The sequence below is a fragment of the Capsicum annuum genome, chromosome 7, assembly GCF_002878395.1.
Source record: "Capsicum annuum cultivar UCD-10X-F1 chromosome 7, UCD10Xv1.1, whole genome shotgun sequence".
Lineage (NCBI taxonomy): Eukaryota > Viridiplantae > Streptophyta > Magnoliopsida > Solanales > Solanaceae > Capsicum > Capsicum annuum.
Genome location: NC_061117.1, coordinates 220,125,304 through 220,138,522, shown reverse-complemented (window position 1 = coordinate 220,138,522; position 13,219 = coordinate 220,125,304). Strand labels below are relative to the sequence as shown.

Here is a 13,219-nt window from a genome sequence, read left to right as displayed (position 1 = left end):
TGAAGGAAACTGGACACTAGGCTACACAAAATACCTACCCCATGTTGATGCATAACAGGCTGAACTATTAGCCATCCTAGAACGTCTCAGATTAGCCTCTCGAAATTAACTCGGATTCAACTACTGCAATCAATATGATTCATGCTAACCATCTTGGCTACTGCAATATCATCTCCGAATGCAGGTACTTAATCTAGAGACTAGGCAACCCAGTACTGAAGCACATATGCAGAGAATAGAATAAGGTCGCTGATGCACTAGCAAGATCAAGGGGAGGGGAGCCATGTTTTGACCAGATGCAAATTTTGACAGCTCCACCTTTGTCTGTGAACGATCTACTGGAAGCAAACAAATTAGGAACTAGTTATCCTAGAAAGGTTACATCTAATCAAGTATCTACTATAATTGTTGCTATAGACCATCGGTTTTTAGAGGACCAGGCAGGTCCTAAAAACCTATTTTGTAATAACTCTATTTTATTATTAAATATTATGCTCCCCCTTCAACCAAAAAAAAAAAGGCAAAAGGCAGGAGAAACAGGCAGCTCTCCGTCAGTATACCTGCTACTCCTGTCTGCTTCATCAACTGCTTCTTCCGTGATTTTAATTATGTGATCTGTAATTAATTATTATAAGTTATTTATGTAGTAAAAAATTAATAATATTTAATAAAAAAGTAAAATAGATATTTATGATCCTGCCTGCTTCATAAGCTGCTTCCTCCGTGATTTTATTATATTATCTCTAATTAATTATTATAAGTTATTTATGTATTAGAAAATTAATAATATTCAATTAAAAAGTAAAATAGATATTTACGAAATGTCTGCTTCAGCTGCTTCACCAGGTATTTTTCTATAGTAATTTTGTTGTATCACTTCTAATTAGATATGTCTGCTTTGTTGTTTCAATCGTGATTTTACTATATCACTCCTAATTAATTATTGTGACCATTTAAATTTTTTCACAAGTATTTTTTTTTAGTAGTTTTATTGTATCGCTTCTAATTAGTTTTTGTGAGTCATTAAGACATATCTGCTTCGATGCTTCACTCGTAGCTTTACTATATCATCCATAATTAATTATTATAGTCATCTAAGCATTTGAAAATTACATAAAAAGTATTATAAATTACAATAGTTAACAATTTAAAATATCTAAGAAAATAATATGTTATATATTTTTAAAAAATACTATAAATCACAATAATTAAAATAATTTTTTTAAAAATATTTGTTGGGCCTGTGCCTAACACGGACTATTAATAACTAGTATTAGATATAAATAGAGATAGTTTTTTAGATAGATTTGTAAAATAATTTTCTTAAAAAACAAATTATTGACTTTTGTGGTGCTGACATGTGGCGTTTTTACTTCTCCTATTATATATATATATATATATATATATGTATATATATATATATATATATATATGGATAGATTAGAGGTTTCAGGGTTGAGTCTCCCAAGAATATGGAGTCGCCTTTCTTAAGAAGAGCTTTACCCTTAATGTTGAACTTTTCGACGTGAGTTGTCGATCTAATACAGGTATTAATTATCGGATGAAAAATCAAAAAACAAATAAAATAGGCCAAATCCATCGACAGACCCTTTAACTTGACACCATCTTTCACTTTGCCACTTCAAGTGGATGTTGTTCACTTTAGGCACCTAAAATAAGGTCTAACTGTGTCATTTTGACACTTTCTGCTGACTTGACAACTTGTCTGATTTTCACCTCAACTAGGCGCGCGAAGAGTCTAAAAATGACTTTGTTTTTGAATTTTTTATTCTTTTTATTCCCTTCATCTTCTTCAGCTTTCTTCTTTCTTTCTTCTTTTTCTCTTTCTTCTCCATTTAAGATTCTACCATTAACAAATTATCCACCATTGTTAACTTGTTCAACATAAAAAATAAGACCACCATCATTCTCTTAAAACACGTGACATTTTCTTTTGCGTTTAATCAGAATCAAAAATAAACTTTAAGTTCTTAAAAAAAATCATCAAAAAAAGAAGTCCTATGAAACTTCATTTTTCTTTCAAGATTTTATCTCACTATATTAATATATTAATGCAGTTGATAATTTTGCCTATTAATTAAAACTAGACAGAAAAAAATTAAAAGAAAAGAAAAGAAGTTTATAATGAAAAGAAATCGAATCTGGATTTCAAGAAATTTCTGACAAATACTTTATTTTTTTAGAACAATCATACGAATTAATAATCCATTTCATTTGCAAAAATAAAAATCCACAGTTTCAGTTTCTTAATTTTCAGATTTTATCCATTCATTTTTTTAACTACGACTTTTTAGTTAGCAGCTGTTGGTGTGATGTTTCGTGTCGTTTCTAGCTTCTTTTTTAAATTCTCTTATGAAGTTTATCTGAATTAAAAAAAAAAAGATTAAAAAATGAAGTGAAAGATAGTTATTAGTAAGGGAGTAATGGTTATGGCGGGGGAATTATGGGAGGAGGAGAGGATTGGTTAAGAAGCTAACTTTTTTTTTTTATAAAAGTTAGTAATCTTTTTATAATTTATTTTTAATGATTTTTTTTAGTCTCAAATGCCAGATGTCATTTTTTAAGTGGTCATTATGCTTGGCGTGTGTAATACACATAATTTGTATTTTAGCTAATTATTGAAAAAGTGTTTAAAACTATAAATTCTAAATTATTTAAGTGTTCAAAATATACAAAAGCTTAATTGAGGTGACAAAATAAAATATGGTATCAAGTTGAGTGCCTGTCAACTGGTTTGACCAATAAAATATAATGAGTACTTAAAAGAAAGGAAGAAAGTAGGTGAGTAGAGTTCGGATCGAAGACATTTTCTCTCAATCGAAAAAAAATAAAATCTGCAATCTCACTCCTAAACTTTTCTTATTTTCTCAACAGATCCTTCAACTTTTCCTAATTTCTGTTTTCCTCCTCCTTTTCCGAAAAGCCCTAGTTCCGTACTTCTTCGATTTCCGACCGATCTAGGGTTTCCAATTTTCAATTTGGGGGAAAATTGAAGTGTTTACCTCAATCAGATCCTAGTTGTTGTGTTTTTTGTGGGTCGGGTTTTCGAGTTTTTTAGGGTTAGGGTTTAGTTTGTTCAACAGTTTTTGGTTAAAATAATTTTGAATTACATGTATGGATTCAGATTTAAACGATTTGAATCCCAGAAATAGCCTTCGTTGGGGCGATAATTACAAAGTTTATACCCGCAAGCGCCGCCGCAAAACCCTAGAAAATACTAACACTGATGATTTTCCGGCGAACACCGCCGCCGTCAGCTCAGCTGCAGCTGAACCGGATGTTACATGCAACGGCGGGAGGGATACGAACGAGAATGATAATGTGCCGGAGCCGTCCTTACAAAACCTAGATGCTGAGAAAGCGGAATCGCCGGAGCAACTGATACAGGCGGCGGCGGAGGAAGAGGGAGGTGGTAGAGATGTACCTGAAGCTATTGGTGGCGGCAGCGGAGCTGGTGAAGTACCAGAAGGGAGCAGTGGAACCCTAGCCCCGACACAGAATCATAGAAATGAGCGACGAAGTTACAATCTTGAAGTGGAGAATGGGTATATAAAGCCGGTAATTTCGAGAATTCGTGATAGAATTAGGATTAATTTAACTGGAGTGAAGTCGAGAGATGATATTAGAGAGCTAAGTATGAGTTTTAAGAGTGAGCTTGATCAAGTTAGGAGCTTGGTAAACGAGCTCGAGGCTAAACAGATTCAGCTTACAACGTGTAGGACGAGTATAAATGGCGGTAGTATTAATGCTGGTAGTATTACTACTACTGTTCCTGGCGGTTCTATTAGCTCGTATAGTCATCCGGGATATATAGATAATGGTGTGATCAAGAATAGGTCTTTAGCGCGAATGCATTCTGGTGTGCGTTCAGCGGGGCATATTGGATCAAGGCCATTCCAGCAACCTAGTTTTCTGACTGTCGAAAACAGTAATGGTTCTAATGAATTTATGGAGAAGGAGAAGAGGATCCCGAAGGCTAACCAGTATTACAGGAATTCCGAGTTCCTACTTGGTAAAGATAGATTGCCTCCTGAAAGCAATAAAAGATTTAAGCCTAATGGCTCGGGGAGGCATAGTGCTAATTCAGAGAATGGGTTTGCGTTTGTGTCTGGGTTTGATAAGCATAGACTTCAGGTGTTTAGGAATTGTAGCAGCTTGCTTCAGAGGTTAATGAAACACCAGCATGGTTGGGTGTTTAATGAGCCAGTGAACGCGGAAGCTCTCGGTTTGCATGATTATCATGACATCATTAAGCATCCTATGGATTTGGGCACGATTAAGACTAGGCTATCTGAGAATTGGTACAAGTTTCCAAGGGAATTCGCAGAAGACGTAAGACTTGTCTTTCGTAATGCCATGACTTATAACCCTAAAGGGCAAGATGTTCATGTTATGGCCGAGCATTTATCAGGGATTTTTGAAGAGAGATGGGCAGTTATAGAGGCCGAGTATAATTCAGATTGGAGGCAGCAAACGTATCCTGATGGTAGTATTCCCACCCCTACCTCAAGAATGACCTCTTATGCTCCTCCCTTTTTCCATACCCCAGTGGCTTCTCATTCTCTCGCTCCACATGCTCATCAACTGCAGACTTTGGCTAGATCTGAGTCAATGACTAGGCCGGTTGGTCGTCCCAAGATGAAGACTTCTAGTACAGTTCATGTTGCTAGGACTCCAGCTCCAAAGAAACCTAAGGCAAAAGATCCCAATAAGAGAGACATGACGTATGAGGAAAAGCAGAAACTTAGCACAAATCTTCAGAATTTACCTTCAGAAAAGCTTGATGCAATTGTTCAGATAATTAAGAAGAGGAATTCAGCACTTAGTCAAGACAACGATGAGATTGAAGTAGATATAGATAGTGTTGATGCAGAAACACTCTGGGAGCTTGATAGATTTGTAACAAATTTCAGAAAGAGTTTTAGCAAGTACAAGAGAAAAGCTGAACTTGCTCGAGCCAGGGAAGAAGCTGCTCAGACTGCTCGAATTGTGGTGAGCTTTGTTCTCTTATGTATAATGCTCTTCATCCCCTCTTTAGTAGTCATTGTGTGTTTTTCTGTTTGAGGTGCTTACTCTGTGAAAATTCATTGTAGAATGCTACGTCAGTGGTTGCTGATGCACCAAAACAGAATGGAACTGGTAAGTGTCTCATAGGAGGAAATATTCTCTTAGATAGGTTTCAACTTTCAAGTTTCATGTGTTAGGTGAAAAACACTCATTGTTCTTGCTGTCGCGTACGAGCAGGTGAAAAGGATACAACTCCTGCTACGCTTACGGAAGGTGGAGAACCATTGGATAGTGCAAGTAGGTCTAGCAGCTCAAGCAGTTCCAGCAGTGATTCAGGATCGTCCTCTAGCGGTAATTATGACTCTCCTGCAAGTCTCAATGCAACATGCATAATAGTTGCTCGTTGTTTAACTGATTTTCAGCAAGTACCTCACGGTGTATCTCTAATTTAATGTGCTATACTATCTGCAGATTCTGATAGTGATAGTTCTTCAGCATCTGGATCAGACGTTCACCTAAAACATGATAAGCTCTTGATTTGAGTAAATACTTTCCCCCCTCTTCCTCCCTTTCTACCCCTGTTTCGTTTTCTTAGCTATTCTGTTTCCAGCTTTGTTTTGTTACAAGACCTAGTGTTAGTCATCAGAAAAAAGAAATTAAGAAAGGACGAATTGTTCTAATATAATTTAAGCAATCAGCAAATCTTTTCCTTGGTTGTACTCGCACTTTTTGGGCCTTTTCTGGCATCCATACAGAACCACCATGTAGATTGGCCATTTAAGGAGGGCTTTCCATAACCATGGTTATCGGTTGCTTCAGTGACTTAGTGAATGTAATGTCAGTATGAAGGAGCTGCATAGATACTTGCATAATCAGCTGTATTAACTATTGATAATGTATAAAAATGGCGATGATTACACTGTAGGACTTGCTGCAGATATAAGATACATAAACAAATATTAATTAAGAAATAGATTAATAAATGTGTCCCCTCTCTAAGAGTGAGGATGGATTTATGTTTTTTCTTGTAGTAACCACTGCCAAAAGGAGAATTGGAGTAGAACTGCAGAAACAATAGAGTGCATTATATGAATAAACTTCCCTTATTATTCTTTGAGGTCAATGAGAATTACATACCTTTTTTTGGGTAGAAAATCTTGTTTCGTATTGCACCTACGGATATGGCCTAGTGATCAATTAAGTTGGATTAAACCATGGGAGACTATGGGTCAAATCTCAGTAGATGCAAAAGCGCCGAATGTTTTGTTGCCATCTGCGTAAGCATGGTTAGGCAGAATAACTCGGTCCTGAGTGGTGGGAGGTGACAGATACTAGTGGAATAGTCGAGATACACGCAAATTGGTCTGCCGTTGACAAAACCGATCTTTCTTTGTGTTTCTTTTTGCAAACTAAATATTTGGTTTTGAAACTCGAGTATGTTCAGCTTAATCTGCAACGGAAGTCGATGGATTTGAATTTTTCCATAGAACTTCCTGATGACCTCTCTCCATCCTTCTGTGAAATAATGTGAACAAGGAAAAAATACTTTACCTATACTGTTTTGATTAGTTGTCCTCTAGCATACTGTTAGGACATAGGTTATTGAAACTAAAAGGAAAGAGCATGTTTAACATACTAGTGTTTCTTTCAGATCTTCCATACAACAATACCATGCCCAGTATAATCCTGCAAGTGGGGTCTGGGGAGGGTAGTGTGTGCACAGACCTTATCCCTACCTTTCCGATGTAAAGAGGCTGTTTCCAATAGACCCTCGGCTTTTTCCAGGACGTGGTTGAAAGAAATGCAGAAGCTGCCAAATCTTCCACAAGTAGAAAAAATACTTTTAGTAGTTTTCCGAGAAAGTGGCAATGCAAATATCACTTGCTCCGAAAAAGAAAAAGGTTGTTTAATCATCTGTGGATCCACCCATTTCCTAGCCCTCTTGTTTCTTTAGTTACCCGACTGCTCACCAAGGCAGCATGTGCAGCAAGTTTCCCCTCCCTAGAACAAGGCACCCTTGGAATCTTCCATTCTATTTTCTGTCCACGCTGTTATTATGGGCTTGTGGCTCCCTGGTTATCTCTTGCAGTTGGGAACACCATCATATAGTGGAAAGAAATCATGGTGGTTATCTTTTTTGCTTGAAATGCTTCTTTCCTCTTTGAATTTATTACTAAACTGGGATGGGGTAATTCTGTTAAACATAGAGGTTAGTCGAGGAACTGTTACAGTGTTACTTCATTGACTATTTCTTGATTTATTTTCGCTGGCTTGAGGCTCTGTGTAGTCTAGATTCTTTGTGTTCTTTTTTAAGTGTGTCATGGTGTTTCTTGCCTATCATGAGAATGTGTTGTGTAACTTCTTCTATTTTACAGCCTTGCAGGAATTTTTGATTATCAGTGCATTGGAGCCGGCGCATGTTCAAACACTCGTCTGAAAGATGTCTGGTGTCTCTTGCGTGACGGTTTCTTTCAAGATATAAAAGTACAGGAGGAAGTCCGAGGTCTGGTCCTTGCCTCAGTGGTTTTGGGAGCAGATGAACTGTTGGATCTCTCATTCTTCTCGTCATAAAACCTGTCACGCTGTACGCAGAAGGTGTTTATGGTGGTAATGTGAGATTTTTAACACCTGTTTGGTGCCAAGATTGCTCAACCTGTTTGAATTAAAAACCACGTGCTGAAAATCTCTCCATTTTCAGTGCTTATTGTCAACAATTTGGCGGGATCATGCAAGGTCCTGCAGCTGTAACCTGATTGTACAAAGAGCATAATAGGCTGATGTGTATTATTTGTTGCTTTGGGAGTATTTATTGCATTGTAAAAACACTATCAGGAAAGAAAATGGGAAGGACAGTAAGGGTGTACATAGGCATAATCTGTTAACTTGAGCGTTGGTGGGCGACTTATCTGGACGGTATTTGGTTATCTTGGAACTCTTAACACCTTCTATATGGCTTACTATTGAGATTCCAAATAATGCCCGATTGCATTCAAAAATATAATGACTGAAAGAGTTAAACTGTTCTTAAATACAGTAATTGTTCATGAACATTCTTCATCGCACACCAACTGCCTTGCATCTAACCGTAATTGAAAAATGATCTATGTGAGAATAACACCTCCACGCTAAGGCAAATGCATTGCCACCAGTTTGCCAATCATTATTTTCTAGAATCATCGGTGTACATCGAAAGAACTAAATCTATGCCTCCGACTGCAAGAAACTTGCAGGGGATACACAACACAATTGCCCAAAAGGATCCAAAACTGTCATTGGAGAACTAGATCATAAACTTGATTTTAGCTTGCATTGGCAAACTTGATTCCCTTTTCAATGGAGGAGAGCAACTCTGGCTTAAGAGCTTCAAGTCCTTTCTTCTCGTAGTCTGTAAGTGGGCCCAAGCCTAGGACTTCCTCCACTCCAGTTTTCCCGAGTCTCACCTGAAAGGATAAAAGCAGCAACCAACTCAGAATCATGAAACCCAGTAAGAGATCAAAATCACGAATATGATATGTAAAAGTACAGGCTCAGTGATATTACGCAAGCAAAACAAAAAGAGTCGACTCAGAACAATAACCATTTACAGAGAAGCACACACTAGTCAGTTGATAACAGGAAGTACTGAGTTTAGCCGTGGAATCTGACTCAATAAGTTAGCTACATTCAGATGTGTGTGACACGTTCAGAAAACTGTTCGAGAGCATGCTTAAAATGACGAAACAGACGGAAGAATAAATCCTGTCTCCAGGGCCCAAGCTTGAACTATCAAATTTGTTTTTTACCTCGTGGCTAAGTAATTTTGATACCCACATATGATTTAGAGGGTGATGACCAAATGAACCAGACAGTTCAAAGAAAAAATGTAACCATCTAGCAGAAAGGCAAGTTCCACAGAGATACGTTTTTAGTAAATATGACCTCGAGTGTCTTTGTAGGATAGGATAGGAAAGGATTATTACCTTGGATGCAAAGAAGGGAAGCTCCGTCACGTTGGACTGCACAAAAGAACACTCCACAACATCGGGAACGCCATTCAACCCCTTTAAGCAAGCATCGGCAAAAATAGCACCAGCATAGCTGTGGAAGTAAAACTAACTGCTCAGAAACGAGTTCAAACAGGAAAGTTTGATAATCAAAGTGGCTTGTGCCAGTAATATCAAGAGAAGTTCCTAATCTTTTTATTTCTCCGTTTCTTCTCCAGTTCTACAAGTACTATATTGCATGAAGTGCAACATATGCTATATTCACATGTGATTATCCAATGGAACATGCAAACATGAGTTTGAATTATGGAGGGGGTATCATCATGCCACATATTATTGTTTTGAAAACACGATGTATCTAAAAATGGCATAGTATCTAGCAGGGCATGGGCAGGCCAAAGAAATCAAGAAAAGCATGAGATGGAAACATACGCCATTGAGAGGGTGGCCGAACCCTTTCCAGCCTTGGCCTCAACAACTTCTGTGCCACCATCTTGTGTTCGCTTTGTGAGTGCCTCAATCTGCTCATCTGATAGATTTGCCTTTGGAGTGGCCTGTATCCAAAAGTTAGTGATGAAACAAAACTCAGTAAGGCCACAAGGTGGAAAATTCACCAATTAACTTAAATAATCCATACTAAACAGAGTTCAATTGAACTCTTATTACAACAAAATATACATACTAAAGGAAAAAAGATTCAACAAGGGCGAAGAAAGATTACTTGAGAAAATAAGGGGAGGATAGTTATGCCAGCATGACCACCAACTACTGGGACATTGACCTCTGAACAATGAATCCACAAGTAAGTAAAACAGACAGAATTGCAAGAATTTACTGTTTCATGTAAAGGGAAACAAAACTAATTCAAACCCAGAAGTAGACTAAGAAACATACCAGCGACATTTACTTTGGCTTTTCCAGCATAGAAAGTCTTGGCCCTAACCACATCAAGTGTGGTAACTCCAAAGAGCCTCTTTTCATCATAAGTTCCAGCCTTCTTAAACACCTCGGCAGCAATTGGGACAGTGGAATTCACAGGATTGCTGATCATATTGACAAGAGCCTTTAAAGTTGATCAAAGGTAGTAGTAGCAAAAAGAAGAAATCAGTAACTTTTTCAAGAATACCTGAACTGCTATACAGCCAATATACAGACATAATTAAAAAGGCTTACTCACATTGGGGCAATACTTAGCAATGGCCGTGCAAAGAGATTTAACAATACCCGCATTAATGTTGAACAGGTCATCACGAGTCATACCAGGCTTTCGGGGCACCCCAGCAGGGATGATAACCACATCAGCTCCTTCTAGAGCCTGCCCTAGCTGCTCTTCTCCTGCAAAACCTGCAACCTGCAAAGTCCAAAAATATGTTTACATATAAGAACTGCTAGGGAAGAGAACCACAAACTGGCTACTTAAATAGGTTATAGGACCCAAAAGGTAGATGAGCATCAAATTGTTTACTACTGGACACATCAAATAACATTGGGATCAAGTCATCTTGAAAATATATCCGGTTACTGATGCAAAGTGCAAGTGCTACTTTTTCTTCACAAGAAGAAAATTTGATCTGTTATTAAACTTTGCATTACTGATACACACCTCATTTCCAGCACAAAACCTTTTATTTGCACAAGTCATTCATAATTTATTTTGAGCCGGGGATCTATCGGAAACAACCTCTCTATCTCACATTTGAGTTAGTGGTATGGACTGCGTACACTTACCCTCCCCAGACCCCACTTGGTGGGAATATACTGGGTATGTTGTTGTTGTATTCATAATTTATTTATATTTTAATATCCGTGTTTGGGACAGATTGCGCACACCTCGACTAATTCCCGTGATACATGGCACCTCCCACCAATAACAGGTAGGTAACTCTGTCCACCAAGGCTAGGACCAATGGGAAGAAATCACCTAGTGTTTATTGCCTCTGCTGGAATTTTAACCTAAGACCTCAGGGTTCTTAACCCACTTCATTGACCACTAGTCCACACCCTTGGGCATTCACAAATCTATGTATATTTATGTGACATAGGGTAATTACACTCAAATAAGCTAGTAAAATGTGGAATGAAGTAAGCCTTAGAAATGAGCATCAAAGTTGAACTCAATAGTAAAATTGACTAACGTGAATACAACCAAAAATCATGTTTAAAGAATCAATCAAGCCACCAACTACATTAATCCCCAAAACACAAGACAAGAGGTTGACTCAGTGGTTTAGGGGATTCATAATTCACCCTGAGGTTCCAAGTTCAAATCCTACACTATATATATATAAGGTATTTTTATTTTATTTTTAGTACATATATATAAATTTTGAATCCCCAAATACAAGACTTGAAGTTGATTCAGTGGTTTAAGGGATTCATAATTCACCTTGAGCTCCAAATTCAAATCCTAGACACTACCGTTAATAAAACCATGAATCCACCGCTCAGGTTTATTACTCATGTATATGAAGCATATATTTTGTTTTAAATCCCCGAAAACAAAACTAGAGATTGACTCATTATTCATCTCGAGGTTCCAAATTCAAATCCTAGACACTACATTTTCATTTTTCGAACTCCTTAATGAAAATCCTGACTCCAACACTGAATTTTTTACTCTACCATTAATAGAATCATGAATCCACCACTCATGTTTATTACACATGTACATGAAGCATATATTTTGTTTTAAATCCCCGAACACAAGACTAGAAATTGACTCATTACTCACCTAGAGGTTCCAAATTCAAATCCTAGACACTATATTTTCATTTTTCAAACTCCTTAATGAAAAGCTTAGGAGGTTAGCATTAGATGGCTGTTAGCGTTAGATGGCTTAAGGAGAAGGAGAGGTAGGCCGAAGAAGTACTGGAGGGAAGTGATTAGACATGATATGGAGCAGCTTCTGCTTACTGAGGACATGACCCTAGATAGGAAGGTGTGGAGGTCGCGGATAAGGATAGAAGGCTAGGTTGTGTGCGTGGTTTTAGTAAGTAGTTAGAAGAGCTCAGGTTGAGTCAGGCTAGTAACCCTAGGATTGGGTCCAGAGATAGGAGCCCGATCAGGCGAGCTTGGGTCTCTTTTTCCTATTGCGCTTATTTATTTTATTTCTTATTGCTCTGAGTTCTATTTTTATTGTGTCTTATTCCTTTTCATGTTATGCCATCCATCTTGCTTCTTATTTAACTACGCTTTGGTCTACTTTTCTCTATCTTGAGCCGGGGGTCTATCGGAAACAGTCTCCCTACTTCTCTGGTGGTATCGGTATGAACTGCGTACATTCTACCCTCCCCAGACCCCACTTGGTGGGAATACACTGGGTTTGTTGTTGTTGTTGTAAACTCCTTAATGAAAATCCTTAATCTGCCACTGAATTTTTCACTCAGTGGTTTATTATTTTTCCCAGTTCAAATCCTAGACACTACATTTTCATTTTTCAAACCTCTTAATGAAAATCCTGAATCCTTCACTCATTAAAAAAATACTAAGCACAACATTTTCATTTTTCGAACACCTTAATGAATATCCTGAATCCGCCACTGAACTTGTCACTTACATACATCAAAAAATAGCAAATTCAAAGCAGAAAACTGAAAGCTACCTCAGATCTGGTGTTGATATGACTAACATCAGCGGCAACACCAGGAGTACCGGCGATATCATACAGTGCAAGTCTAGATACTAAAGGATTAAGCTTCATTAGAAGTGATAAAGGCTGGCCGATCCCGCCGGCAGCTCCTAAAACGGCGACTTTCCTCTCCGGCGCGGATCCCGATGAGAGTCCCCGGCGGGAAACATAGGATGCGCCGGAAGTGGAGGTCCGGCGAACGATGGATTTCAACATGGAAGTCCTCATTTGGAATTGTGGGAAAAGGTAAAAATGTTACGGCGGAGGAAAATGTATTGCGAGTTGTGGACTGTGGTGTGTGACTGTGTGTCCACTATTTATTCGCATCAAAAAGGCTGTCAAAGCTTTGTGATTTTCGAGGACTCTCATTTTTATTTTTATTTTTATTTTTATTTTTATTTTTTTTAAAAATAACATAAATATACACCTATCTTTAACTTATCAAATGTATACAAATTTTCACATTTACAAAATAACAACAAAAATATCAACTAATTATGTATCTCCATTGAATGTATTAGGAGCTAGTTATTATCTCAACAGATCCAAAATATTCAACGGGAGTTAATTATGTATAGGA

At 37.6% G+C, this 13,219-nt stretch overlaps 2 protein-coding genes across 2 annotated transcripts; one reads left to right on the top strand and one right to left on the bottom strand.

The window, feature by feature from the left end:
* Positions 1 to 2,690: 2,690 nt before the first annotated feature.
* Positions 2,691 to 7,891, top strand: LOC107878621 (transcription factor GTE4). Its single transcript, XM_016725676.2, has 5 exons — positions 2,691 to 5,013; positions 5,115 to 5,160; positions 5,266 to 5,379; positions 5,500 to 5,570; positions 7,404 to 7,891. Exons 1-4 carry the CDS (start codon positions 3,136 to 3,138, stop codon positions 5,568 to 5,570), a joined length of 2,109 nt encoding a protein of 702 aa, XP_016581162.2. The 5' UTR covers positions 2,691 to 3,135; the 3' UTR covers positions 7,404 to 7,891.
* A 97-nt stretch (positions 7,892 to 7,988) lies between these two features.
* On the bottom strand, positions 7,989 to 13,061 carry LOC107878622 (malate dehydrogenase, mitochondrial). Its single transcript, XM_016725677.2, has 7 exons — positions 12,613 to 13,061; positions 10,189 to 10,362; positions 9,906 to 10,074; positions 9,733 to 9,794; positions 9,444 to 9,565; positions 8,988 to 9,105; positions 7,989 to 8,468 (listed from the first exon to the last, which is right to left on the bottom strand). The coding sequence occupies exons 1-7, from the start codon at positions 12,865 to 12,867 to the stop codon at positions 8,328 to 8,330; spliced, it is 1,041 nt and encodes a 346-aa protein (XP_016581163.2). The 5' UTR covers positions 12,868 to 13,061; the 3' UTR covers positions 7,989 to 8,327.
* Positions 13,062 to 13,219: the final 158 nt, after the last annotated feature.

Bases quoted from the DNA above. Each gene is read 5' to 3' on its own strand.
- LOC107878621 (XM_016725676.2), top strand. From the start codon at position 3,136: ATGGATTCAGATTTAAACGATTTGAATCCCAGAAATAGCCTTCGTTGG. The intron at 5,014-5,114 runs GTGAGCTTTGTT...AATTCATTGTAG, and splicing joins CTCAGACTGCTCGAATTGTG to AATGCTACGTCAGTGGTTGC. The intron at 5,380-5,499 runs GTAATTATGACT...TACTATCTGCAG, and splicing joins TTCAGGATCGTCCTCTAGCG to ATTCTGATAGTGATAGTTCT.
- LOC107878622 (XM_016725677.2), bottom strand. From the start codon at position 12,867: ATGAGGACTTCCATGTTGAAATCCATCGTTCGCCGGACCTCCACTTCC. The intron at 10,363-12,612 runs GTAGCTTTCAGT...TGGACTTTGCAG, and splicing joins ATATCAACACCAGATCTGAG to GTTGCAGGTTTTGCAGGAGA. The intron at 9,566-9,732 runs GTAATCTTTCTT...TTTTGGATACAG, and splicing joins TCCTCCCCTTATTTTCTCAA to GCCACTCCAAAGGCAAATCT.